The sequence below is a fragment of the Manis pentadactyla genome, chromosome 8, assembly GCF_030020395.1.
Source record: "Manis pentadactyla isolate mManPen7 chromosome 8, mManPen7.hap1, whole genome shotgun sequence".
NCBI classification, from domain to species: Eukaryota; Metazoa; Chordata; class Mammalia; order Pholidota; family Manidae; genus Manis; species Manis pentadactyla.
This window is the reverse complement of record NC_080026.1, coordinates 106,231,277-106,256,172: the sequence shown is the minus strand read 5'-3', so window position 1 is coordinate 106,256,172 and position 24,896 is coordinate 106,231,277. Positions and strand designations below refer to the sequence as shown.

Here is a 24,896-nt window from a genome sequence, read left to right as displayed (position 1 = left end):
TTGTAAGAAAGGAAAAACCACACTCATGAAAACTGGGACTGGATTGAGATTGTTGCTGTGTGATTGGTACAATGAAATCTTTCACATACTCAAGACAGGACGCATCACTTTTATTGTGAGACGCTTCACAAATAACGAGCTGGCTATCTGGTCTGGATCGAGAATGCTGGGAGAGACAGAGCTGAAGCCCTTTCTGTCCTGAGAAGCATGGGGCAGCAGGAGGCTTGCTCTGGGGCAGGGAGGAGGCTAGTGGGACTGGGCGGCAGCGACACAGAGTGTACTGAGGGAGGACAAGGCCAGGGGGAGTCCTGGCCGCTTGGGAAGCCGCTTGGGGCGCCTGGGCAGACATTGGACATAGTATCATCTAATGGGTGCTTTTGAAAGACCACCAGGTGGCAAAACGGAGAGGAAGGCAGGTGGCAGAGTGCTAGTTCAGAGGCCAATAGTCAGTCAAAAGGGGGCATTTTCCCAATCTGTTTTTCGTGTAATTTACTTAGCATGAATGAAACAACAGCTTTGTTGATCTGTTGCAGATCTGAACATAAAGTCTGGTCTCCCTTGGTGACAGAGGAAGGGAAGCGTCATCCATACAAGATGAATTTAGCTTCTGAACCCCAAGTAAGTGCTTGCTCATCCTTGCCACTCCCCTTCCCTCCTGGCTGCTGCTCTGCTCTGGAGAGGCTCAGCACACTCCCATTCTTCCTGCCCTGGAGGCCTGGGGATCAGAGGGCAGGCAGAGCCCTCCACAGACACTGCTGGGACCTGGCTCTTGTTCAGTTGTTCCCGTAAAGGAATAGCGGAAAGAAAGAGCTGGAAAATCCCACAGCAGTGACGTACTGGCCGGGGCTGCACAAGGGATGGGAAGGCAATATGGGAAGCGGGCGGAAACCTTCCTATGCAGAATAGGGCAGTAGGATCATAGTGAAATAAAGGAGCTGACTCAGCTCTTGAAGAATTTCAGATACACATGAACATACCAGAAATGAAGATAAGTAGGTCCTAAGGTCCTGCAAACTTGCTTCTTCCCCAGTATCCCACTCTCTGGCTTTTGTGAGCCTTAGGATGAAAACCTCTATTTACTTTAGAGACCTAGTGAGACCTTAAAATTACTAAAATAAAGTAGGTAATTCATACTGAAAAATGTGGTAGGGGGTCAATGTGCAATTTGTCAGCCAAATAGAATTTCCTGGGATAGTAGACTGTCCTGAGATCCCATATTTGTAAATAAATGTCTCAGTAGTTAGATTATAGGTGATTTTATTTCTTTCTTCTCTATTACAACTAAATTATCAACAATGAATGGGTATTCTTTTGAAATAAGGGGACAAACTTAAGAAGGTTTAGAACACTTTTGTAAAATTCCTCATGTCTGACACGCTACTTTTCACAAAGTATGTGTCTGTTGGATAAATTAATGAATTGTTAAGATGTTAATAAGTAAATTGAAATGGCTTTTGAAAACATCTTTTAGACTGGTTTGTGGTTATTATACATTTAACCTCAATTGAAGATTTGAACTTTAGTTTTTTTTCTAAATTTAGGACACTTGTTTTTATGGTGAATCAAGATAGAACAGAAACATAACACATTGCTAGCTATCTTTTTTTAATTAAAGTATCATTGAAATGTAATCCTATGATGGTTTCACATAAACAACACAATAGTTATAACATTCACCCATATTATCAAGTCCTCACCCCCTCCATTGCAGTCACTGTCTATCAGCATAGTAAGACATTACAGAGTCATTCATTGTATTCTCCGTGCTGTACTGCCTTCCCTGTGACCTGCCTGTTGTGAATGACAATTATAGTGCCCCTTAATCTTCTTCTCCCTCCCCACCCACCCTCCCCAACCCCTCCCCTTTGGTAACCACTAGTCCTTTCTCAGTGTCTGTGAGTCTGCTGCTATTTTGTTCCTTCAATTTTGCTTCATTGTTATACCCCACAAATGAGGGAAATGATTTGGTATTTGTCTTTCTCCACCTGGCTTATTTCATTGAGCATAGTACCCTCTAGCTCCATCCATGTTGTTGCAAATGACAGGATTTCTTTTCTTTTTGTGGCTGAATAGTATTCCATTGTATATTTGTACCACATTTTCTTTAGCCATTCAGCTATTGACGGACACTTAGGTTGCTCCATATCTTGGCTATTATAAATAGTGCACATTGCTAGCTATTTTTTATACATAAAACAAATCTGTATGAAGATGAACTCCCTGGGTAACCTGGTGTGGGTAAATTGAGTGGGTGTATGTAAGTCCTATTTTTTCAAATGGCATCCATTAAAATGTCAGGAATGCAATCTCAATTTTTTTCCTTTAATGTAATAAAAGTCATATTTAAGAATCCTAAGAGTCACATTAGGGATCATTTTGCATCCGCCCTTTCAAAACTGACATGAACCTATTATTCTGTACAGCTCTTGTAAGTAAAGTTCATAAAGTGGCACTCAGTGTATAAACTGGCAGTTGTACAACCTACTCTAAAAGATGCCACAGTTAATTCCAATTTCCAGGGAGTTCTCAGCCACATCATTACATTTACTATAAATGTTAAATTTTAATGTGTTAAGTTCTCATGTGCTTCATAATACACAAGGAATGGTTCTATTTTAATTTGGTCCATCTAAAGTCCTAGTTTTCAGTAAAATAAGGTAGTATTAAAATTTCAGTTATACTTCTTATATGTATTGTACCTGAATTTTCAACTTAAACATATAATCTGACTACCTTTATTAATATTTTGAAGGTAGTTCTCTTCAGATTAAAAAAGAAATCTCAAATACTTTAACATCTAACCTGAGTCTATTTTTCTTCTGATTCCAGTAATTCTTTGTTCTTATGACAAACTTCCCACCTCTCATTTTCCCAAAATCTTCTACTTCCAGTCATTCTAAAGTAGAGAAATGAGTAAGAGCAGAGTTCATCTATAATTAAAAGATCTGTTAGGTCATGTAATGCCAGCCAACACCCCAGCTTATCTGAGGTCAGGGTAGTTACACACCTAGTTTATATTTCCTCATTATTGAGTTTCCTTGGATACTGATAAATACAAAGGCCAAACAATTACATCATCCCTTCCAAAAGGCAGGCCCTGAATTAACCGCCTGGCTTCTGGAAAGACCGGTATTCACATGGGGCTAGAGATACTCCTTTTATATACAAAGCAGATAAATTTTGGGAAGATTCTCTATAAGGTGAAAAATCAGAATTTGCAAACTGAATTTTCTATTGGATATTCCATTCTAACTGGAAATGGGTTTCTGTGGAGGGAGAAAGGCATGTCCAGGCACTGTGTTTGGCACACTGATATGTCACCCCAAGTTCTTGTGAAAGAAGACTGTGTTTTCCTTCATTTTAAAGATGAGAAAGGGGCTCTGAGAGGTATAACTGGCACAAAGCCAAACAGGAAACAGCAGGGGGAAAACTGAACCAAGATAGAAAAATAAAGGATCTTCCTTGGTGCCCAGCATCCTGCACAGCTCCTAGGAATTGCTGTGGACAAGGAGAGAGAGAGGTGGAGAGAACTGCAATCCTGGCTGCAGCTGTGTGTCTGACCCACCCTGCTGTCGCATAGCCGCTGATGTGCACCACAGTCCCAGGTCACCCATTTGCAAGTCTGCTGCCGTTAATGATTATTGAATATTATTACTTGGGGTGGTTGTGCCATAACATTTACTTAACCAGGCTTTGATCACTGCTAACATTATTTTCTTAACTAACTATACTTTCCCTTTTGTGAATGGTCTGTGTGTACTTAGCTTTTGTTTAATGTGGACAAAGTCAACATAATTTATACATTTTAAAACCTCACTGATTCTGACTTGTTGAAGAGGAAGCTAGTCTGAATAGTGAAAAAGAAATATTAATCATAAAAATATTTTCATAACTTATTTTCAATCAGTACATAGTGAGTTAAGCTGTTACTTTTCATCATCATGTTTTCTAAACAAAGCATGAAAGACTTGAAGATTAGGGGAAAAAAAGAGAAGAGAACAGAAGAGCAGAAGAGGACAGGAACTCTTTCTGTGGTAGCTGTTCAGGGCGTGGGTGTTTAGAAAGAGAACAGGGTTCAGAAGGGCTTCTGGAGGACACAGAAGACAGGCCGTGTGCTGAGCCTCGCAGGCTGCCCAGAGCTGGCTGCGCCCTGGAGCCATGGGCGGGAGCTCCCCGGAACACACAGGGGAGTGAGCTCAGGAGGAACTCATTTCTCATTTCAAGTCCTCTCCGGCAGCTCCCCCGAGCACCACCCATAACAGGTGTCCCCTAGCCTTCCATCAATCAGTCTTGTCCTTCTCCCACAGAAACAGCAGTTCTGGAGACCCTTTCCCCCTGCTGGGGGGCATGGAGCCATCACTGTCTGGCCAGGTCAGCAGTGCTTCACCTGGTGGCCCCATGGCCCTCTTCCCTTGCTTGTCTAACCTCAGTTCTGGGGAATTTATCTCCACCTCTTATCGTCTCCTGCTCTGTGCTGACTGAGTGAGACGGCCTTTCCCTCCCAGTACTATAATCTCTTTGGAATGTGCCCGGAAAGGCTGTTTCCACTCTGGCTGGGATCCTCACAGCCTAAGGCATCTAGGGGTGTTCTGCCCAGAGGTGCTCAGCAGAAGAGCAGACCTCACTGGGCCTCCGGGAACAACCATGGGGCAGGGCTGCCACGTGAACCTGCCCACGTGCCCATCTCGTGAGACCTCCTTGGTGCTGCCTGAATGCGGGTATCTCGGAGGCCCTCAGCTGAAGTTTGGTGTTGAGCCAGGGCCGTGTAGCTCACTGGAACACCTCTTTTGCTGGCACTCAGCCTGCACTGTCCGTGGAAGGGTGTGCATTGAACACCGCCCTTGGTTTCTCCTCTGCTCTCTGCCTGCAGGAGGTCCCACACATAGGAAGCGCCCACAACCGGAGTGCCATGCCCTTCACCACCTCAGCTGCCACCAGCTCCACTCCCAGGGTCATCACGAACCAGTACAACAACCCAGTTGGCCTCTATTCCTCTGAAAATATCTCCAACTTCAACAGCGCCTTGGAGTCCAAGGCAGCAGCCAGTGGGCAGGAGACGAACGGCAGAGTGTAAGTAGGCCCATGAATTTTTCTCCAGGGCAGTCTTGGAAAAGGCTCCTCACATCAGGACCAGGTTTGCCCAGGCAGGTGGAAGAAGGCTGAGCCACTCACCCAGTGAGAGAAATGTCTGCTTTAGCAGTTTTTTCTGCATTCATTTTCCTCATCTCCCAAAGGGGGTAATACTACCTGCTTCGTAGGATTGTGGAAAAAATAAGAGTAAATGTAAAAGGCCCAGTACTGTGTCTGGCACAAACCAGATTATTTACCGAGACCTGTGGTACTATTGCCCTGATTTCTGTGGTCATTGTCATCTTCTAAGTGCCCATGTTCCTTCCTTGAAAGCCTTGTTGCTTCCTGAGAAATCTTTCAGGCATTCATAGTTTGGGGTTTCTGCTTGTGTTCACCATCTGATCTGAGCAAGGGAGAAGTACTTCATGGTGTAATTTTTAGTGAAACGGTGCTTGCTTTTTTTCCCCGATGGCCCAGTGGAAATAATAGAAGAGGAGTCTGTGTGTCTCCTGATGTAAATGTGTGTCTGTTGTAACAGGTTCTGACCTGGAGGCAGAGGTGGGCTCATGCGGAGGTCTAAGGAAGCATCTTACTCAGGACTGGGAATGCCTGTCCCCTCCTGTCACCACCTGTTTGGCCACAGCTGCCTCTAAGTCTTTATCCAAACTATCCTCTTCCCAGCAGAGGGGAGCCTGTGTCTGCTCCATCCCAATCTTTGAAGATGAATCCAGAAACACTGGGAATACCACAGCCCATGGCAGAGGGACTGGTCTGAAGATGGAGAGTAAGAGATGGGACCAGTTATCTGTGGGTGAGAAGGGGATGGATGAGGTCGTGAGTTGCCACCTCAGGTGCATGTAGTTCCTCTGCCACCCAAAAGGGAGACAGATGTCCATGGGCACCCACTGCATGCAGGTACCCAAGGAGTGCCATGTTGGGCACCCTGTAGGCATCCTGAAGGGAAGCTGTCTTTCTAGCAGCCCAGCAGGGTGCTGAGTGGAAACACAGAACACAGAAGGCCATGGTCCCTATTCTTTGCTGCTTTGGTGCTAGGAGAGGCTGAGAACGTGACCCTCTCTTACTGTCCCAGGGTGGAATGTTCCATTATCTGGATTTAATAACCCAGGAAATGACACATCCTTAATTGAAAGAGCTGCTATGCATAGGGAGAAATATGTGCCTGGGAAGTATTTTTAGTATGGCCTTGGTGGGTCTTCCTTCTTAATGTCTCCTTTCTTCTCTCATGCTCCCCTCCTGTTCCCTCCCTCCAATCTGCAACAATTAAGTCTGAAACTTACTGGACACTGTGCAAGCCTTTCCTCCAGCCCGTTGTCCCCTCCTGTTGTAGACTTTTTGGCTGCAGCAGCCTCCTAGTCTTTATCAAAGTCTCTGTCCAGATTTTCTCAGCAGAGGGGGCCCAGCTTCTGCTGCACCCCCAGCTCCAAAAGGGTAAATCCAGAAACAGTGGGAATACTGCAGCCTGTGGCCAAGGCGGTGCCCAAACGGGCTGTGCTGCCTGTGTGGGGGATCTCTGCTCACGGTCTCTCCCTGGAGCGGCCATTTGTGCATTCTCGGCAAAGGAAGGATCCCTACAAGCCCAGCAGCTGCCGGCCGCCTTGCTCTCTTGGGTCAGCAGAGATCCCGGTCACTAACTCACCCCCACTGTTTAGTCTGTAAAATTCGCTGAGGCTCCAGACTTGGCTCACTTCATGCTTTGCGTCTGAGGTCATCACCAATTCCCTGGGGCTCCTTCTGAGTTCCTTTGTCCCTGCACTTTAGAGCAGCCTAGTGTGTGTGTGGCTGTCTGTCTTGTAGGACTTCCCAGGGTTGTGTCCCCATCAGACGAGCATTGACAGCGTTGCCAATTCCAAAAAAACTGGGAGGCAGGCAGGTGAGAGAGTACCGTCTGCCTCCTGTCCCCCCAGCATGCACACGGCTGAGTGGGGGGCCTCTGGGTCAGTTCACCTTCACGGCCATTTATTGAGGGCCTCCTGCGTACCAGGTGCGTGGAGAAAATGTTGCTCTGTTCAGCAGAAAGCTTTCTCCTGCCCTCTGACCTCTCTCAGCTGATTTTAGGGCCTCTGGTCATTTTCTGTTGATTTGGGTCTGATTTCGTTATGTCTGTAATGCTTCTTGATACTTTCCTAGAGGTACAGGCTTTGTAGATAGGAGGGCCTGGATCTGAATTCTAGCTTTGCCTCTCAGTAGCTGTGCGACCTTGGGCAAACCACATAACTGCACTGAAACTCAGTTTCCTCAATTCTTAGGTGCAGATAATACTAACTGCCTCCCTTCCAGGTTACTTAGAGAATGCAGTGAGATGTGCAGAAGCACCCAGGGCAGGGCCTGGCCTCTGGTAGGCACTCAGTTAATGCCAGTTATTACCCATCTCACTGCCCACAAGGAACTCCATACCATTACTTCTGAGTATGAGGGGCTCCAGAAGGGCAGAAGCATGTAGACAAATGTCACGAAGAAGAGTTTGCTATGACTTAATGGTAAACTTCTTTGCTTCCCAGCTTTGTAGCTTAAGTTCAGCCCACAGTTACCTTCCTGATGGAGCGGTGGCTGCTTTGTAGAATAATGGGTTGTTCTCCCTTACTGTTGTAGTCCTCAAATACTAGCTCTTCCAAAGAGTGGTTTCAGGTGATCCCTCCATATTACTCATAAGGCAGATTTCTAAGCAGGTGCAGTGGAAACAAACGGATGCATTGTTCTATATTTAAATGATACCAGGGGGACTCTATTAGCCCCGACTCATTCAGAGCTGGATCAGGAAAAAACCTCTATCACTAAGGAGGCTGCTTGCCCCTCTAGCTCCAAATCCACAGTGCCCAGAGGCCTGGCTCTGGAATCCGCGTTTTCCTCCCCCTTCTCCTGGTGACCACGACTCTACTCCTCTGGTTTCCTGGTGTAGGTCCAACATCTTGGCCTTTGAAGACCAAAACCTTGGAGCGTGCTGGCCAGGCTCTCCTTCCAAAAATGATTATATTGGGTTTCTCAGAATTTCATTTTGGGGTGAACTTTTGGGTAACCAGGCTGGGGCATCTCAGACATGAAGAGTTTTTCTGAGTCAGCCTATATCCTTTATCCACACTTATATAAAAATCAAGTATTAAAATCTCCTGTCCATTTCCAATTAGCATCTCCATCATTTGGGGAAAAGATTTCTGAAACCTAACCAAACTTTTTATTTTGAGAGAATTATAAATTTCATATGTAGTTACAGGAAATAATACAGAGAGGGCCCCTCGACTTTTAACCCAGTTTCCCTCAATGGTAACATCTTGAAAACTATTCATAATATCAAAACTAGAATATTGACACTGATATGGCCAAGATACACATTTCCGTCCCTTCAAGGGTTCCTCCTGTTGCCCTTTTATAGCCACGCCCACTTCCCTCCTGTTCCACACCCTCCTGAGCTCCCGGGCACCCACTAATCCGCTCCCCATTTCTATAACTTTGCTGTTTGAAGAATGTTATACTAATAGATTCATATAGTGTGTAAGTTTTGGGATTGGCTTTTTTTACTCAGTGAATCACTGGAGATTAATTTTATTTATTCAGGTTATTTTATGTATCTATAGTTCCTTATTTTTTTCTGTTTTAAGGAGTTGTCATTTGTTTGCATTGTGGTAAAAAACACAGCATAAAATATATCACTTAATCAGTTTTAAATGTACAGTACAGTGGTGACAGCTATATTCACATTGTTGCACAACAGATTCCTGGAACTTTCATCTACAGAACTGAAACTCTGTACCCACTGAACAACTTCCCTTTCCTCTCCCTCCTGCTCTTGGCAACCACCATTCTATTTCTGTTTCTAAGAGTGAATACTTTAGATAAATTACATCAGTGGAATCATGCAGCATGTGTCTTTCTGTGACTGGTTTATTTTGCTTATAATGTCCTCAAGGTTCGTCCGTGTTGCAACATGTAATAGGATTTCCTTTCTTTTTCAAGGCTGAATAATAGTCCATCATCTGTATATGCTATATTTTCTTCATCCATTCATCTATCAGTGGCTCCTACTTCTCAACTCTTATGAATAATAATGAAAAGAATATGGGTATGTAGGTATCTCTTTGAGATCCTGATTTTCAGTCTTTTGGGTATATATCCAGAAGTGGGATTGCTGGATATATATGGTAATTCTATTTTTAATTTTTTGAGGACCCTCTATGGTATTTTCCATAGTGGCTGTACCAATTTATATTCCCACAACAGTGAACAGGGTTCCAGGTTCTCCATGCTCACCAACAGTTGTTATTTTCTGTTTTGTTTTTGTTTTTGGTAATGGCTGTCCTAATGGGTGTGAAGTGTTATCTCATTTGGTTTTCTTTTGCATTTCCTGTTGATTAGTAATGTTGAGCTTCTTTTTATATGGTTGTTAGCCATTGCATATCTTTTTGGAGAAATGTCTAAGTCCTTTGCTCATTATTGAAATCAGCTTATTTGCTTTTGTTATGGAGTTGTAGGAATTCACTATATACTCTGGATATTAGTCTCTTATGAAATAGATGATTTGCAATATTTTCTCCCATTCTACAGATTGCCATTTTACTCTCTTAATTGTTTCCTTTGCTACATAGAAGATTTTTAGTTTGATATGGTCCCACTTGTCCAATTTTGATTTACTCCTGTTTTCTTCTAGGAATTTTATGGTTTCAGGTCATACATTAAGTTTTTAATCTTTTTTTTGTTGATTTTTTTTTGTATGGTGAGATAAAGGTCTGATCTTATTCTTTCTCATATAGATACCCAGTTTTCTCAATTGAAGAGACTATTCTTTCTGCATTGTGTATTCATACCACCTTTATTGAAACTCAGTTGACAGTATATGCCAGGGTTTATTTCTGGGCTCTATATTCTGTCCATTGCTCTATATGTCTGTATTTAAGGACCATACTGCTTTAATTACTGTGGCTTTGTAGTATGTTTGACACCAGGAATTGCGATGCCTCTAGTTTTGTGTTTCTTAAGATTGTTTTGCCTATTTGGAGTCCTTTGAGATTCCATATGAATTTTAGGATTATTTTTCTATTTCTGCAAAAAATACCTTGGGATTTTGATAGGGATTGCATTGATTCTGCAGATCACTTTGGGTAGTATGGGAATTTTAACAATATTAATTCTTCCAATCCAAGGACATAGATGTTTTTCCAGTTATTTGTGTCATCTTTAATTTCTTTTTATAGTTTTCAGTGTACAAGTCTTTTGCCTCCTTAGTTCATTCTCAACTATCTTATTCTTTTGATACTATTATAAATAGGATTTTCTTCTTAATTTCCTTTTTGGATTGTGTGTAGAAATAATCGATTTTTGTGCATTGATTTTGTATCCTGTGACTTTTTTGTGTATATGTATAATCTTTAGGATTTTCTACACAAAAGGTCATGTTACCTGTGAACAAAGATAATTTTCTTCTTTCCAATTAGGATGCCTTTTACTTCCTTTTCTTACCTTCTTGCTCTGGCTAGGATTTCCAATACTGTGTTGAATAGAAGTGGTGAGAGTGGACATCCCTGCCCTGTCTTGTTCTTGATCTGAGAGGGAGAACTTTAATTTTTTCACCATTGAGTAAGATGTTAGCTGTAGATTTTGTCATACATGGCCTTTATTATGTTGAAGTAATTTCCTTCTACTCGTAGTGTGTTTAGTGTTTTTATCATTCAGAGCATGTTGAATTTTGTCAAATGCTTTTTCTGAATCAGTTGAGAAGATTATGTGTTTTTTGTCTTTCACCCTGTTAACATAGTGTAGTACATTGATTAAGTTTTACATGTTGAGCCATCTTTGCATTCCAGGAATAAATTTCAATTTACTCAAGCTGTATAATCGTTTTAATGTGCTGTTGAATTGAGTTTGCTGAGCATTTTTGTATCAGTGTTCATCAGGGATACTACTTTGTGGTTTGGTTTTCTTTTCCTGTAGCATCTTTGTCTGGTTTTGATATCAGGGGAATACTGGCCTCATAGAATGAGTTTGAAAGTGTTCTCTCTTCTTCAGCTTTTTGGAAGACTGTGAGAAGGACCAGTATTAATTCTTTAAATGTCTGATAGAATTTTCCAGCAAAGCCACCTGGACCTGGAATTTTTGTTTTGGGGAGATTTTTTATTACTGATTCAAGGTTGTTATTTATTGTAGGGCTGTTCAGATTTTTTTCCCTTCATGATTCAGCTTTGGTAAATTACATACTTCTAGGACTTTATATTTCTTCTAGATTATCTGGTGTATAATTGTTTGTGTTTAATTATTTATAATGTCTCTCTTGATCCTTTTTATATCTGTGATATCCACTGTACTATCTCCTCTTTCATTTCTGATTTTTTGTTATTTGAGTCTTCTTTTTTTTCTTAGTCTAGTTAAGGGTTTGTCAATTTTTTTGAAATTTTCATAAAACCAAGCTTTTATTTTTATTAACCTTTTTTCCTACTGTATTTCTCCTCTCTATTTTGTTTATTTCTGCTCTAGTCTTTATTATTATTTTTTTCTTTCTGCTAACTCTGGGTTTAATTTGCTGCTCTTTCTTTTGTTCCTTGATCATAAAATTTGCTTATTTGAGATCTTTCTTCTTTTTAAATTAATTCCCTGTTAGCTTTTGCTGCTTCCCATATATTTTGTCATGCTTTCTTTTTCTTTTTTTCTCACTTGTCACAAAACATTTTCTAATTTCCCTTGAAATTTCTTCTTTGTCCTATTAGTTTTTCAAGAATGTATTGTTTAATTGAAATAACATTTCAGCTAAACAAAACATTGCTAAATGTCATTTGATTTTTAAAAGTTGCCTTGTATGATTTCTGTAAATTATCCTTGTTCTGAAAAAGGTGTAAAATGCCCTAATGATGAAGATTACTAAACAACAAAAAAAGAATGTATTGTTTAATTTCCATATTTTTGTGAATTTTCCAGTTTTCCTTTTGCTGTTGATTTCTAGTGTCATTCCATTATGGTCAGAAAAGATAACTTGGCGATTTCAATCTTTTTAAATTTGTGAAGACTTGTTTTGTGGCCTAACATGTCATCTGTCTTAGAAAGTCTTAGGAATAGAATGTTTCATGTGAACTTAAGAATGTATGATCTGCTCTTGGCTGTAGTGCTCTGTGTATGTCTTGAGACCCAGTTGGTCTGTAGTGTTGCTCAGTACCTCTGTTTCCTTATTAATCTTCTGTCTGGTTGTTCTCTTCTAGTTTGTTCCTTTTTATTCCCTGGTATGAATGTACCACAATTCGTTTAACCACTCACCCACTGATGGACATCTGGGTTGAGTCTTGTTTTCAGCTGTTATGAAGAAAGCCACTGTAAACATTTGTGAACAGGTTTTTGTGCAACCATTAATTTTCATCTCTGAGATAAATGCCCAAGAGTGCGTTTGCTGTGCCCTAAGGTAGTTATATGTGTAATTTTATGGACACTGCCAGACTGTTTTGCAGAGTGTATCATTTTGCATTCCTACCCACAATGTCTGAATGATCCAGTTTTTCCATATCCTCTCCAGCCTTTGGTGTTGTAACTATTTTTTATCTTAGCCATTTTCATAGGCAAATAATAACAATATCTCATGGTGGTTTTAATTTGCACTTCCATAGTAGGTAATGATGTTGAACATTTTTTCCTGTGCTTATTTGCCATCAGTATATCCTCTAGTCCTTTGCTGGCCTTTTAGCCTTGGCTGCTTTTTCAGAAGCTGCCACCGCCTAGGGAAGAGGCACAGTGTGCCCAATGGGGCCAAAGAGCAAATAGCAGATGGTGGTGCCATGTAACAATACAGACGGATAGGTTTGTACGTAAGCAAATTGTAATCTGTCAGTGATAAAGCTATATGCCATCCAGCCCACCAGGCTGCCTCCCAGGATGAAGGCAATGGCTGCTGACAGTTTTTCTCTGCAAATCTAACACTTTGTCTTTAGGGCTGAGTCACTTTTACCAAGTGCTAGTGAGTTATACCAGTTACACTTACTCACGCATTCCTCACCCACCCACTGTAATTTCACATTCCGTTTTAAAAAGAAAACTGAGGTGTGTTTTCCCTTAGTAATTCTCCTGTTACCTCTCCCTCTCCCATCTCTTTCTCTTTCCTGGGCAACTTCCTGAGGCACTTGAGGTACTCAGTGCCCCCTCTGGAAGCAGAGTCAGTTACATCAGTGGAGCACAAAGAATGGCATGCTTTGCTGCTGCCAGGGAAGGTCGAAATTTAAGTACAAAGACTCATCAGCTGGTCCCCTGAGCCAGCTGCAGTGGGGGGAGGGAGGCCAGCCACCCCTGGCCTGTCCGTGTCTGCTGATCCCTGCCTTGGTCTCTCTCCCTCCCACCCTCACGGACCTGTGGGAGCCTCCCATCCTCCATCAGGCAGGAGGAGCGATTTTAACCAAGGTGGGGGTGGGGGCAAAGCCCAGGTTCCCCACTCTCCCCCTGTTGATGCTGGAGGTTGTTGGGGGCTTCTCGTTCCTGCTGGGCAGGAGTGAGAGTTCTGGCTACCCACCTGGCCTCCACTGACACCACGGGGGGTGAGTGGTGGCTTTGTAACTGCCGAGGGGTGGGCAAGGTGTCACCTTCCACTAGGCTGCTTCATTCCAGCCGAGTGGGGATGGAGCAAGGGCTCCCCCTGGGCCTTCCCTGATGCCGCCCAGGGAGGTCGTTGAGCCACCTCCCTTTGCCTGGCAGGGGTGGAAGTCCGGAGTCCCCACTGGCCGTCCCTGGCATTTCGCTGCAGAAAAGTGGTAGTTGCTTCCAAGCAGGGCCATGCTGGCAGCCCCTTCCTTGATCCTGTGGTAAAGAGAAGAGACCTTCCTCGGGACTTGTTCTGTTTGTACTCGGTGCCCCGTGTGGGTTGCTGTCTTCTTCCGCCCCACTTCTGGGGTGTGAGGCAAAAAGCAAACTCGGGGACCTCGCTGGCCTGTCATTCCTCAGTTCCCAGGGCCTCCAGCTGGTGGGCCTTCTGTCCTCCTCCCCAAATCCTTTTATGTTCAGTTTATATATGATGTCCAGGGATTTTAGTTGTACCTAGTGGGTAGAACAGGGGAAAGTATGTCTACTCCATCTTCCCAGATGGGAAAAAGATTTTTATGAAGAAAATATCTTCCCCTGTCTGGCTGCTGCTTATAATTCAAGTAATCCCCCTTTTGTCCCAGACTTTGTCTCATATACATGCAGTTTTAGTGAAGAACCAAAGTTGACTTACTAGGTGAGAAAATGATGCCATTAAGGTTGTATCAGCTGTGGGAATTTTTCCTTATGGCCTCCCTGTCAGCTGGGAAATATGTACAGATTATTAAGTCTCTGCCACAGGTGATAGTTCAAGTTAAACAAAAATTAAAGGGCCCCTTTTGTCCCCACTCTGGTCATTTCGTTCCTTCGCTGGAGTAGACTTTCATCCCGGGGCTGCTGAGCCATCAGAGCAGGGAGTGTGCTGTTGTCTGCCCCCCTGGACCTTCTGACTCCCCCCGAGCTGCTCAAGGGGCGCAGGCCTGTGTGTCACCTAAGGTCTGCAGGCTCAGCCTCTGAAATCCTCCTCTGGAAGACGAGCTCAGGGGGCCTTTCTTCTTCCATTCCAAAGACCACTGGCATCCTTAAACGCCCGGCTATGTCAGCCACCTTGCCAGGCTGGGAGGGGCCCGACTCTAACAGGGAGACAGGCCTGTGGGCAGAACATACTAAACATTCAGATTCTTGGTGTAGAGTCAGCACCAGGGGTGACCCAGACCCAGACCAGAACATGGGAGACAGAGCGTAATGTAGAGTTCCCCCAAAGGGGTTAAATGTGACTGAACGCTTATATTTTGTTATTAAAGTTGTGCCGATGGCTTCAGAGGAATGTGGTTACTTCCATTGTCCCGTCCTCACCACTTTTTCCCCTGGTGACTCTGGCATGTATATTTTTTGAAACTTTATCACTGTAGAAATTTTTCTTTCATTTCTGTTACTATATATGAGAAAACTTTTTTTGCTCCATTGGTTATCCATGTTTTTGCCCTAGGTTTTTAAAAGATGTTACAGTGTCATTTGTCAGTATCTTCTAATGTCTAAGACTTAGCCTCTGTGTCTTAGGATATTATTTTTGGATTAGGTGTATCAATCCTTCAAATAAGGTAATGGATACCGGAAGTGCTTTATAAATTACCAAGTTGGTAGAATCATATAATTGTTATTTGAGAATAACTAGTAAATTGTTTAATTTAATCATGGAAATTCTTTATAAGACTTTGCTGGAAGAATATGTGATGTCCTGGTGGTTTGGGTTCTGTCATCTTTAGTGTCCCTTGGTGGCTTCCAGACAGAACAACATACCCCAAAGAAGGGGAAAAATTCTCCCTGAGAACATTCCATGTCTGATCTTGATTTTAAAATAGTTCTAAGTATAATAGAAAAAAAGATCATCAAAAATATGTAATACATTTATTATAAGGCAAGCTCAGAACTCAAGACCCAATAAAAGAAGGGGGCATCTACCGCCCACGGCAGGGCTGAAAGGTGGGCCCCAGCAGGGCCAGGGTCCTTGGTCAGAACCACTCTTCATGGTGGCCGGTGCCTGCTGGGGGCAGAGGCTCCCGCAGTTCCCTGTGGGTGGGAGGGAGAGAGACCAAGGCAGGGACCAGCAGACGTGGACAGGCCAGGGGTGGCTGGCCTCCCTCCCCCTACTGCTGCCGGCTCAAGGGACCAGCTGATGAGTCTTTGTACTTAAATTTCAACCTTCCCTGGCAGCAGCCAAGCATGTCACCCTTTGAGGGCGAGGACCTGGCTGTAGTCAGAGGGGTAACCTGGTACGTCACTGGTGTGAGCAACTCTGCTTCGGCCAGGGACTTGAAAGTATAAGTGCCCCAGGAGGCTGACTGGCAGAGAGAGAGAAGGAGAGGGAAAGGTAAAAGGAGAATTATTGAGGGAAGACATACCTTATGGCACCCTTGTTTTCTTTTTAAAATGGAATGTGAACAAATTACACAGTGGCTGGCTGGGGAATGGGTACGTGTAACTGGTGTAGGTCATTTGCACTTGTAAAAGTGGCTTAAGCCCTAAAGACAGAGTGGTTAGATTTGCTGAAAAATTGTCAGCAGCCACTGCCTGCATCCTTAATCCTGGGAGGCAGCGTGGTGGGCTGGACGGCATACAGCTTCATCACTCACAAATTACAACTTGTTTACATACAAACTGATCCATCTGCATCATTACGTGGCACCACCGTCTACTATTTGCTTTTCAGCCCCACTGGGCATACTGCCCCTCTTCCCTAGGGGGTGGCAGCTTCTGAAAAGCAGCAGAGGCTGAGAGGCAGGAGGTAATCTGGGCTGTCCATTTCCCTGGCATAGCCCTGCGAGGTCTTGCTGCCTAGGCATCCCCTGTAGCCCTGAAAAAACAGGGAGAGGGTGCAGCAAGGGGGCAGAGCAGTCCACGCCAGGAGAGTGGGAAGGGCAAAGGCCCTGAGGCTGCTGGGACTAGAGCCCAAAGGCAGATCTGACTAGAGCAGACCAAGTGGTGTGTTTGGAGAGGGAAGCAGAGTTGCATCTTTTAGGGCCTTTCTACTTTTTATAATGAATATTTATTCCAAAGGAGACATTTGATTAAACTTGCATTTTGTTATTAAAACAGTAAATATTTGGTTCTAAGATAGATGAGAACACTTTGAGGCACATCACAACACAACACAGTCTGATTCTTGTGTTTAAAGTATCACTCTGGCCTCTGTTTGAAAATAAGACTCTCCTGGGGCTGAGAACGGCAGAAGAGGGGCAAGTTACAGAGCTGGTCGGCTGTGCTGTGAGGCAATGGTGTGGCCTGGCGGCACGCAGGAGAACTACTGAGAAGGGGTGGCATTTGGGACGGGCTCTGCATACAGCTGGCTGGCCAGGGACAGGGACCCGTACAGCCCTTTCACTTTCTTCCTCTGAGACCAGGCAGCAAGTGCCCCTCCCCTGAAAGTGGACTCTCTGGGGAAGAGGCCCCCAGCTTGCCTGGCTCGTCCTGTTCCAGGGACCCCAGAATGGCAGAAGGTATGGGAGGCAAGGCCTGGCCTGCCCAGTCCCTGGGCCTGGGCAGAGGCCTTGGCCAAGTTTGCTTTGGAAACTGTTTACAAAAACACTTGCATCTTCATCCTTGCCACCAGGCCTATGAACGAGGCGGGCCAGAGACTGTTACCCCCATGCTGTGGGTGGGGAGACCAGCGCTCTTGGTGTGAGAGTTATGAAGCTTAGAGACAGAGCAGCCCTTTGATGTCAGCAGGAGTGAGGAGCACTGCCATTTCTGCTCTGTGGAAAGAGCACACGTGGCCCGAACTGAGGGGACCCAGCTGAATTTTTAGTGGTCAGGTTGTGGTTGACGTTTTCCCTCTTCTAGACTTTCTTTTGACATGATGTTGTTTATGCAACTTAGATAGAAGCACAGCATTCTCATTCCATGGGAATAGGCCAAAAAGTAATTGAATTACTGGAAGTGTTTAGAAAAATAGCCTCTTAGTGCATCGACGCAGCAGCCAGACTACAGACACCTCACAATATTGGCAGGAGCTCTGCGGCTGAGTTCAGAGAGAGCTTTGTCCACTGGGATAATTTCCACCCACCCTTTGATTCAGGGTGTCCTCCCTCGGAAGGGGTGCCTGGTGAATTTTTCTGACCTCTGATGTGTTGTAATGAATTTCCAAACATTCTTTACAGCTTAGATCATCCTCAGTCCCCCAGCGGACTGGTCGTTGACAAAGAATCTGAAGTTTACAAGATGCTTCAGGAGAAACAGGAATTAAACGAGCCCCCGAAACAGTCCACTTCGTTCCTGGTTTTGCAGGAAATCCTGGAGTCTGAGGAGAAAGGTAATTAGCTGGGCCTGTTCGAGGCCTGGGGTGAGGGCCAGTCCCTGCTGCAGTGTGGGCGACACGGCTGGCCCAGGACGTGGGAAGGGCACAGGGTGCGTGCAAGGCGCAGCTTCACAGCGCTGAAAGCTCTTCTTAGAGACAGAGACAGAGGGAGAACACGAAGATGAGTGTGAATGAGCTCCAGGCCCCCCGCCCCCGGCTAGCTGTCTCGGGGGCTGAGCGTTGGGAGGCTGAGGTCAGGGTGCGCTGGGCTGTCGGGGGTTGTGTCAGACTGTCCTGTGGCCATTTGTTTGGTTTGAGCCCACATTCCACACTTCTGTGGTGCTTGGCATGTGTGAGTGGGCGAAGGCCACGGGCCACAACAAGCAGAAAGAAAAGGAAATGGTGCAGTGAGGCCAGGCTCTGGCTTTCACTTTGGGGCCATATGTTTGTTCTTGAGAACCCCCAGTTGGGCCGCATCCTCTCTGTGTGACCTTAGGCAATTCTCTGAACCTTTCCAGGCATATTTTTTCTCATCTGTCAATTGAGGGTAAAAATCCATTCCTCTAAGGTTGGTGTGAGGATCAGATGTCATAAATTGTACAAAACACCTGTTGCCATGACTGGCAGTAGGTGCTTCATAAATACTGTGAAATGTGAAACATCAAGAGGTTCCAGGCCAGCCATGGCATGTCCACTGTGTGAGCTCTGCTGCCTGGGGCGCCCGGGGCCGCCTTGTATGGCCCTGTGGTCTCGGGAGATGGTCTTCCCATTGCGACATCATTTACTGTGTTTTATGATTGTTTTTCAAGTGGGTAGCAGTAAAGCTTTCTTGATTTAATGACAGAAAATTCTGAGAAATATTGGACAGATGGCTGTGTTGAGGAAGGGATGCTCTTTCCTCATTGTCACAGAGGTGGCCTGTGAACCCAGCCCTCAGGGCCACCCACCTCGCCAGGTGCTACGCATAAGCGCCTCTGCCCCTCCCGAGCAGCCCGGCTAGGAAAGCCTTCTCTGGAGAGCTGGATTTTGCATCCCTTCCTGGCCTCTGTGATGCCCAGCCCTCCAAGCTCTGCCTTTGTCCCTGTCCCTGGGGCTCAGGTAGGCCCACCGGAGGCCTGCTTTCTGCTCTCCGCCTCTCCCAGTGGGCCCCCCTGTGAAGAAAGACCTGGTGTTCCTGGGAGGGACGCTGATTCTGACAGTGAGACCTGCTTTAGGCCTGCTCCGGAGCGATTGGCCTGTGGGCTCAGGGCAGCCAGTGGGCGGCAGAGCTGAGTGCCCACTCGAAGGGTAACGTTCCTCCTTAAAGCCCCCAGCTGCAGGTTTGGCGTCCTGGAATCCTTCCTGAGCTGAAAGTTTCCTACCGATCACACCCAGCACCCGGGCTTCCTCCCCACTTGGGGGTTCTTTAGAGAAATTGGCAGTTTTCAGGCACAGGAAATTAGGAAAAAAGTTCTCTATGCTAAAAGGATATTGTTCTACCAGCAGTTTCCCCCTTTGCTTGGAGTACCTGTGCAGTTTGGAAGGAGTCGTATTCTGCATTGAGTTCCATTCTGGGCCCAAATGATAAATGACTTGGGGAGCAACCCTAGAGGATAACAATTCTGTCAAAACATGTGAGACACTACAACTTACTCTACTCTGAGTAAGGGGGTGAAAAACCCTTCAATTATGAGAGGGAAAGTCAGTCCATTGCAGCCCCAACTAGGGTCAGATACTGAGCAGAGCTCATGCAGTCAGACGCCCCCATGTCACGGGGAAGGACCCAAAGCTCAGGATCGCTGGGCTGCCCTGAGGCGGCGGCTCCATGCTCAGCAGGCTCTGGACTGCTTCCATCCTGGGCTCTGTCTGCCAAGCTTTGGCTTCCATTTTCAAGACCACCTCCTGGGCCTGGTGGGTGGCGGGTGCTGCAGCCATCTGCCCTCTTCTAGGCACCTGGAGGGAAGAGGCAGAAATGGCTAACCAGGGCTTCCCTCTTCAGGTGAGCCGGCTTTCTCTTTCCCAGAAGTCCAGCACTATTACTCCATTTACATTTTGACTAGAATTCAGTCACATGGCCATATTTAGTGGGAAGAGAGTCTGAGATGTATAGTTCTTTCCCTGCTGGGCTGGATATCTTCTTTCCCCAAAGAGATGGAAAATTCTGCTTAAAAGGAAGTGGGAGATAATGGATCTTATAGTCTCTCCCATACCTCTTAATAGGTGCTTACATTAAGTTCTCACTGAGTGAAACAGCATGGATACCATACAAACATCCACCACATGCAGAAGACCCTCTGGAGGGAGCTCGAGGCCTGGTCCTGGTGGAGGTGAAGGGGCTAAGGCCAGTGCAGGCACTGGTGTATAGTGAGGCACTCACTGAGGGTCACTGTCATCAGGGAGAGCGCGCTGCACTATCCACCCCAGCCCCCAAGAGCTGCCTGTCACCCCCGTGAGACCCTGGGGGAGTCTCATCCCCCGAAGCCCTGTTTCTGCTCATGCCCAACAATGGCTGCTTCGTGGGCAGTTTCAAGCATTAAGGGGAATGGGCGTGTGCAGTGCCAGGTGTACAGTGAGGCCCCCATTGGGAGGTTGGCTGCAGCAGGGTTTGCTGATAAACTTCCAAAGACACAGTGTGTGTCTTCTCATTTTTGGGGAAATTCAGCTTTGAGACTAGGAGAAAGGGTCCTGGGTTCCTCACTCTTCATCTTGCTCTGTATCAAATTCTAACATTTGCAGGGAGAGAGAGACTTTATTTTTCAATTGTGGTGAAATACACTTCACTATTTTTAAGTGTAGACTTCTGTGGCATTGGGTACATTCATATTCTTGTGCTACAGTTGCCACCATCCATCCACAGGACTCTTCATTTTGCAAGACTGAGACCTTGTACCCGTGAAACACTGACTCATTGCCTCCTCCCTCAGGCCGTGGAAGCCACCATTCTACTTTCTCTTTCCGTGAATTTGACTGCTTCAAGAACTGCATGTGAGTGGAATCCTGCAGTTTTTGTGCTTTTTTTGGCTGGCTTAGTTCACTCAGCATAGTGTCTCCTCAAGGTTCATCCATGTTGTAGCATGTGTCAGCTCTTCATTTTTAAGGCTGAATAATATTCTGTAATATGAATATACCACGTCTGTCCATTGAAGGAGACTTCTAGCGTTTAGTGAGAGGCGACTTGGCAGGAGGCAGCCTGGGCTGAAAATGTAGTGGGGGACAGGGGCCCCGAGGTCAGAAAGCTCAGGCACCTTGCTCGGGAGGTGTCGAGGCTCATTTTGGCTGGTGCCTGGGGTTCAGGAGACCCCTCCCCTGGTCTGGAGTCAGATCATGGAGGGCCACCAGGTGCTGGGTTAAAGACCATGAATTTGATTCCATCAGGAGTGTAGAGCTGTGGAGGGCTGTTGAGCAGTGAAATGGGGAGAAAAAAAGATAGGCTTTACTCAACTCATCTTCACTTTTTTGGAGAAAATGTTGAGATGCAGGGTTCGCTGGAAGAGATTAATTTGGAAATTTTTATGGTTGTCCAGAGTCCAAGTGAGCTAATATTTTTACTGGAAGCTCGTCAAGGGCAAAGGAAGAAGAGGAATTTCTTTTGAGTTTGCGGTGTTGGCCGAGTAAGGGCGGGATGAAAATGGAGCCAGCAGGTGGCGCTGCAGGGCCGAACAAGCCGCAGCCAGGACGGCTTTATCCGGCTCATGGCCTCCTCTGCTCCGTGCCGTCTTGTTGAGTTTACTTCTCTCTATTCCCAAAAGGGATGTGGATTCTCCTCCCTATGGGGCTCATGATTTCCCCCTTCTTCTCACCCACTACCCTTGCCTGGTAACTTTTCTGCTGTGGCAATAAGTTATGTAAAAAACAGCCCCATCGCCTGAAAGACTCTGACTTAACGGGGTTGGCCCCCTCAGCACCGGTTCTTTCCTGGCGGTCCAGGTGTGCAGAGGTGCCGCCATCCCCCGGTCAGGGCGGGGAGGCAGCCAGAAAATGAGAGCGCTGTCTGGGATGCTTAGAGGCATGGAGCTGCCCGTCCCGGCCCTTCTGAGATCCCTGTCGGGCCAGGATTAGGGTGAGGTGAGGGAGACGTTTGCCTTGGGTGCAAAATTGAAGGGGACACAAAAAAAATCTCAATTGCCAAGGCAAAAACGATACTTTAATGAAATATTTCTTTAATCAAAATTAATGCAAAACAAAATCTGTGATGAACAAAGTCAGGACTGTGGCCGAGGAAGGGAAGAAGGGTTGGGAAGGCAAGATGGTACATGCAGGCCCCAGAGGTATTGGGGGTTCATTTTCAGACCACATCAATAAAGTGAGTATCACAGTAAAGCAAGCCAAATGCATATTTTTGGTTTCCTAGTGCATAAGACAGTTATGTTTATGCTCTGTTGTAGTCTGTTAAGTCTGTAGTAGCGTTATGTCTAAAAGACAGTGAACACACTTTAATTAAAAAATACTTTATTGCTAAAAAAGGCTTTCAGTGAGTCAGGCACTGATCACAGATCACTGTAACAAATATAATAATAATGAAAAAGTGTGAAATACTGTGAGTACTAACAAAATGTGACACAGAAACACAAAGTGAGCAAATGCTGTTGGAAAAATGGCACCAGTAGACTTCTACAATGCAGGGTTGCCACAAACCTTCAATTTGTAAAAAAATGCAGTATTTATGAAGTTCAGTGAAATGAAGGGCAACAAAACGAGGTCTGTCTGTGCAGTGGGCTCAGGGATGAAGCACCAGGGTGGGTCCCCTAGGTGCGCCTGTGGATGGGGCCTTCCCAGGCCTTCCCAAGCCGGTCTGTGGAGCTTACAGCCGAACGCTGGAACCCCTGGAGCCTCCCCGTCTCTGCCCCGACTCACATGTTGCCGGATGGACGTGTTCACTGGTTCCCAGCACTGATGGCGGAAACCTGAGAGACTGTGCCATAAACACCTGTGATAGGGCCATTGACAGCCCCAGCCTGCTTTTAAAAATTCCCTCCTGCTGTCCTCCATAGGGCAGCAGAGCATCCGAGTCTAGCTCTCACGTTTTATTAGTCAGCAGTGGGTTGCGGCATCAAATGCATTTCTTGCCCATTCGACGGCTGCTGGTCAGCTGTGGCTCGGCTGGGTTTGGCGGGACCGGGCCTGCCTCCGTGGATCGTCTCATTCCAGGAGTCCGGCAGAAGGAGGCGCCAGTCTCCGGGGCTTGCAACTTTTATGGCAGAGGGCGGAAGCTCAGTGGGGCCGGGACCAAACCACACAGGTGCCCACAGGGCGCACATCTGCTAGTCTTCCATTGGCCAAAGCAAGTCACATGGCCAAGTCCAAAGTCTGTGGGCGGGGGAGGCACACTACACCATGAGCGGGGTTTCTCGGCCATCCTGCTGGTGACAGCTGGGGCCTGAGAAGTCCTTGTGCGGGGGCTGTCCTGTGTATTTTAAGACATTTAGCAGTATCCCTGGCCTGTACCTACTCGGTGCCAATAGCATACCCTCCAGTTCTGACATTCACAGCTGTTCTCTAGGGCACAAAATCACCCCAGGAGAGAATCCCTGACCTAGTGGGACACATGGCAAGGGTGGAAGGGTATGGGTAGTTGTGGACAAAATGCGGTCACCACGCCTAGCCAATTATAAATGCCCCTTATTTGAACACACCTCAGTTTTTGGCTTAGAAGCACAGGCCAACATAAGGGGATTCACCTCCTAAAGGGAGAGGAGAGCCAGGGCCCTCTTGTCAGCCCCAGGGCTGCCCAGCATGGCTGCAGTTATGGGATGACCCTCTCCTCACCCCTCACCTTACACAGAAAGCCATTTTCCTGCTCTTCTCTGGTTCTCAAAGCATGGTTCCTGGACTGGCAGCAGCATCCTAGGACTTACTAGAAAATGCAGAATCTTGGGTCCTACCCAGGCCTGCTGAATCAGAAACTCCAGGGGTGGGTGCTTTTTTTTTTTTTTTGGTATCATTAATGTACAATTATATGAGCAACATTATGGTTACTAGACTCCCCCTATTATCAAGTCCCCACCACCTACCCCATTACAGTCATTGTCCATCAGCGTAGTAAGATGCGGTAGAATCACTACTTGTCTTCTCTGTGTTGTACTGTCTTCCCCGTGCCCCCCTCCTCCACTACATTACGTGTGCTAATCATAATGCCCCTTTTTCCCCCTTATCCCTTCCTTCCCACCCATCCTCTCCAGTCCCTTTCCCTTTGGTAACTGTTAGTCCATTCTTGGGTTCTGTGATTCTGCTGCTGTTTTGTTCCTTCAGTTTTTTTTGTCCTTATGCTCCACAAATGAGTGAAATCATTTGGTACTTGTCTTTCTCAGCCTGGCTTATTTCACTGAGCATAATACCCTCTAGCTCCATCCATGTTGTTGCAAATGGTAGGATTTGTTTTCTTCTTATGGCTGAATAATATTCCATTGTGTATATGTACCACATCTTCTTTATCCATTCATCTACTGATGGACACTTAGGTTGCTTCCATATCTTGGCTATTGCAAATACTGCTGCAATAAACATAGGGGTGCATATGTCTTTCAAACTGAGCTGCTGCATTCTTAGGGTAAATTCCTAGGAGTGGAATTCCTGGGTCAAATGGTATTTCTATTTTGAGCTTTTTGAGGAACCTCCATACTGCTTTCCACAGTGGTTGAACTAGTTTACATTCCCACCAGCAGTGTAGGAGGGTTCCCCTTTTTCCACAACCTCGCCAACTTTTGTTGTTGTTTGTCTTTTGGATGGTGGGCATCCTAACTGGTGTGAGGTGATAATCTCATTGTGGTTTTAATTTGCAGGGGGGGGGGTGTTTTAATAAGCCCTCCGGGTGATTCTGATGTGCAGTTAAGTTTGAGGCAAGCTGCTTTAGAGTGGGTGTTAACTGGGGGTATAAAACAGGATCTCCTGGGGCCCCAGCATCTGGGGACACACACTCAGCAGACCTGGGGTAGAGGTTGGTCTGTGAATTTTATAAAATCTCTCCTGGTACCTGGGATGCTCACAATGCCTGTTCAGAACTAGTATAGAGACTTCTCTAGCTTCTTGGCCAAAGCATGTTGGACTAAGGTAGGAACTATCA

At 45.7% G+C, this 24,896-nt stretch overlaps 1 protein-coding gene across 1 annotated transcript in view; it reads left to right on the top strand.

Moving 5' to 3' along the window:
- The window catches only part of PDLIM1 (PDZ and LIM domain 1), a 43,724-nt gene that overhangs the window by 16,323 nt on the left and 2,505 nt on the right, over positions 1–24,896 (top strand). Inside the window, exons 3-5 of the mRNA XM_036886452.2 lie at positions 534–618; positions 4,871–5,070; positions 17,721–17,872. Of these exons, the coding sequence (XP_036742347.1) occupies positions 534–618; positions 4,871–5,070; positions 17,721–17,872 (437 nt within the window). The remainder of the gene's footprint in view (positions 1–533; positions 619–4,870; positions 5,071–17,720; positions 17,873–24,896) is intronic.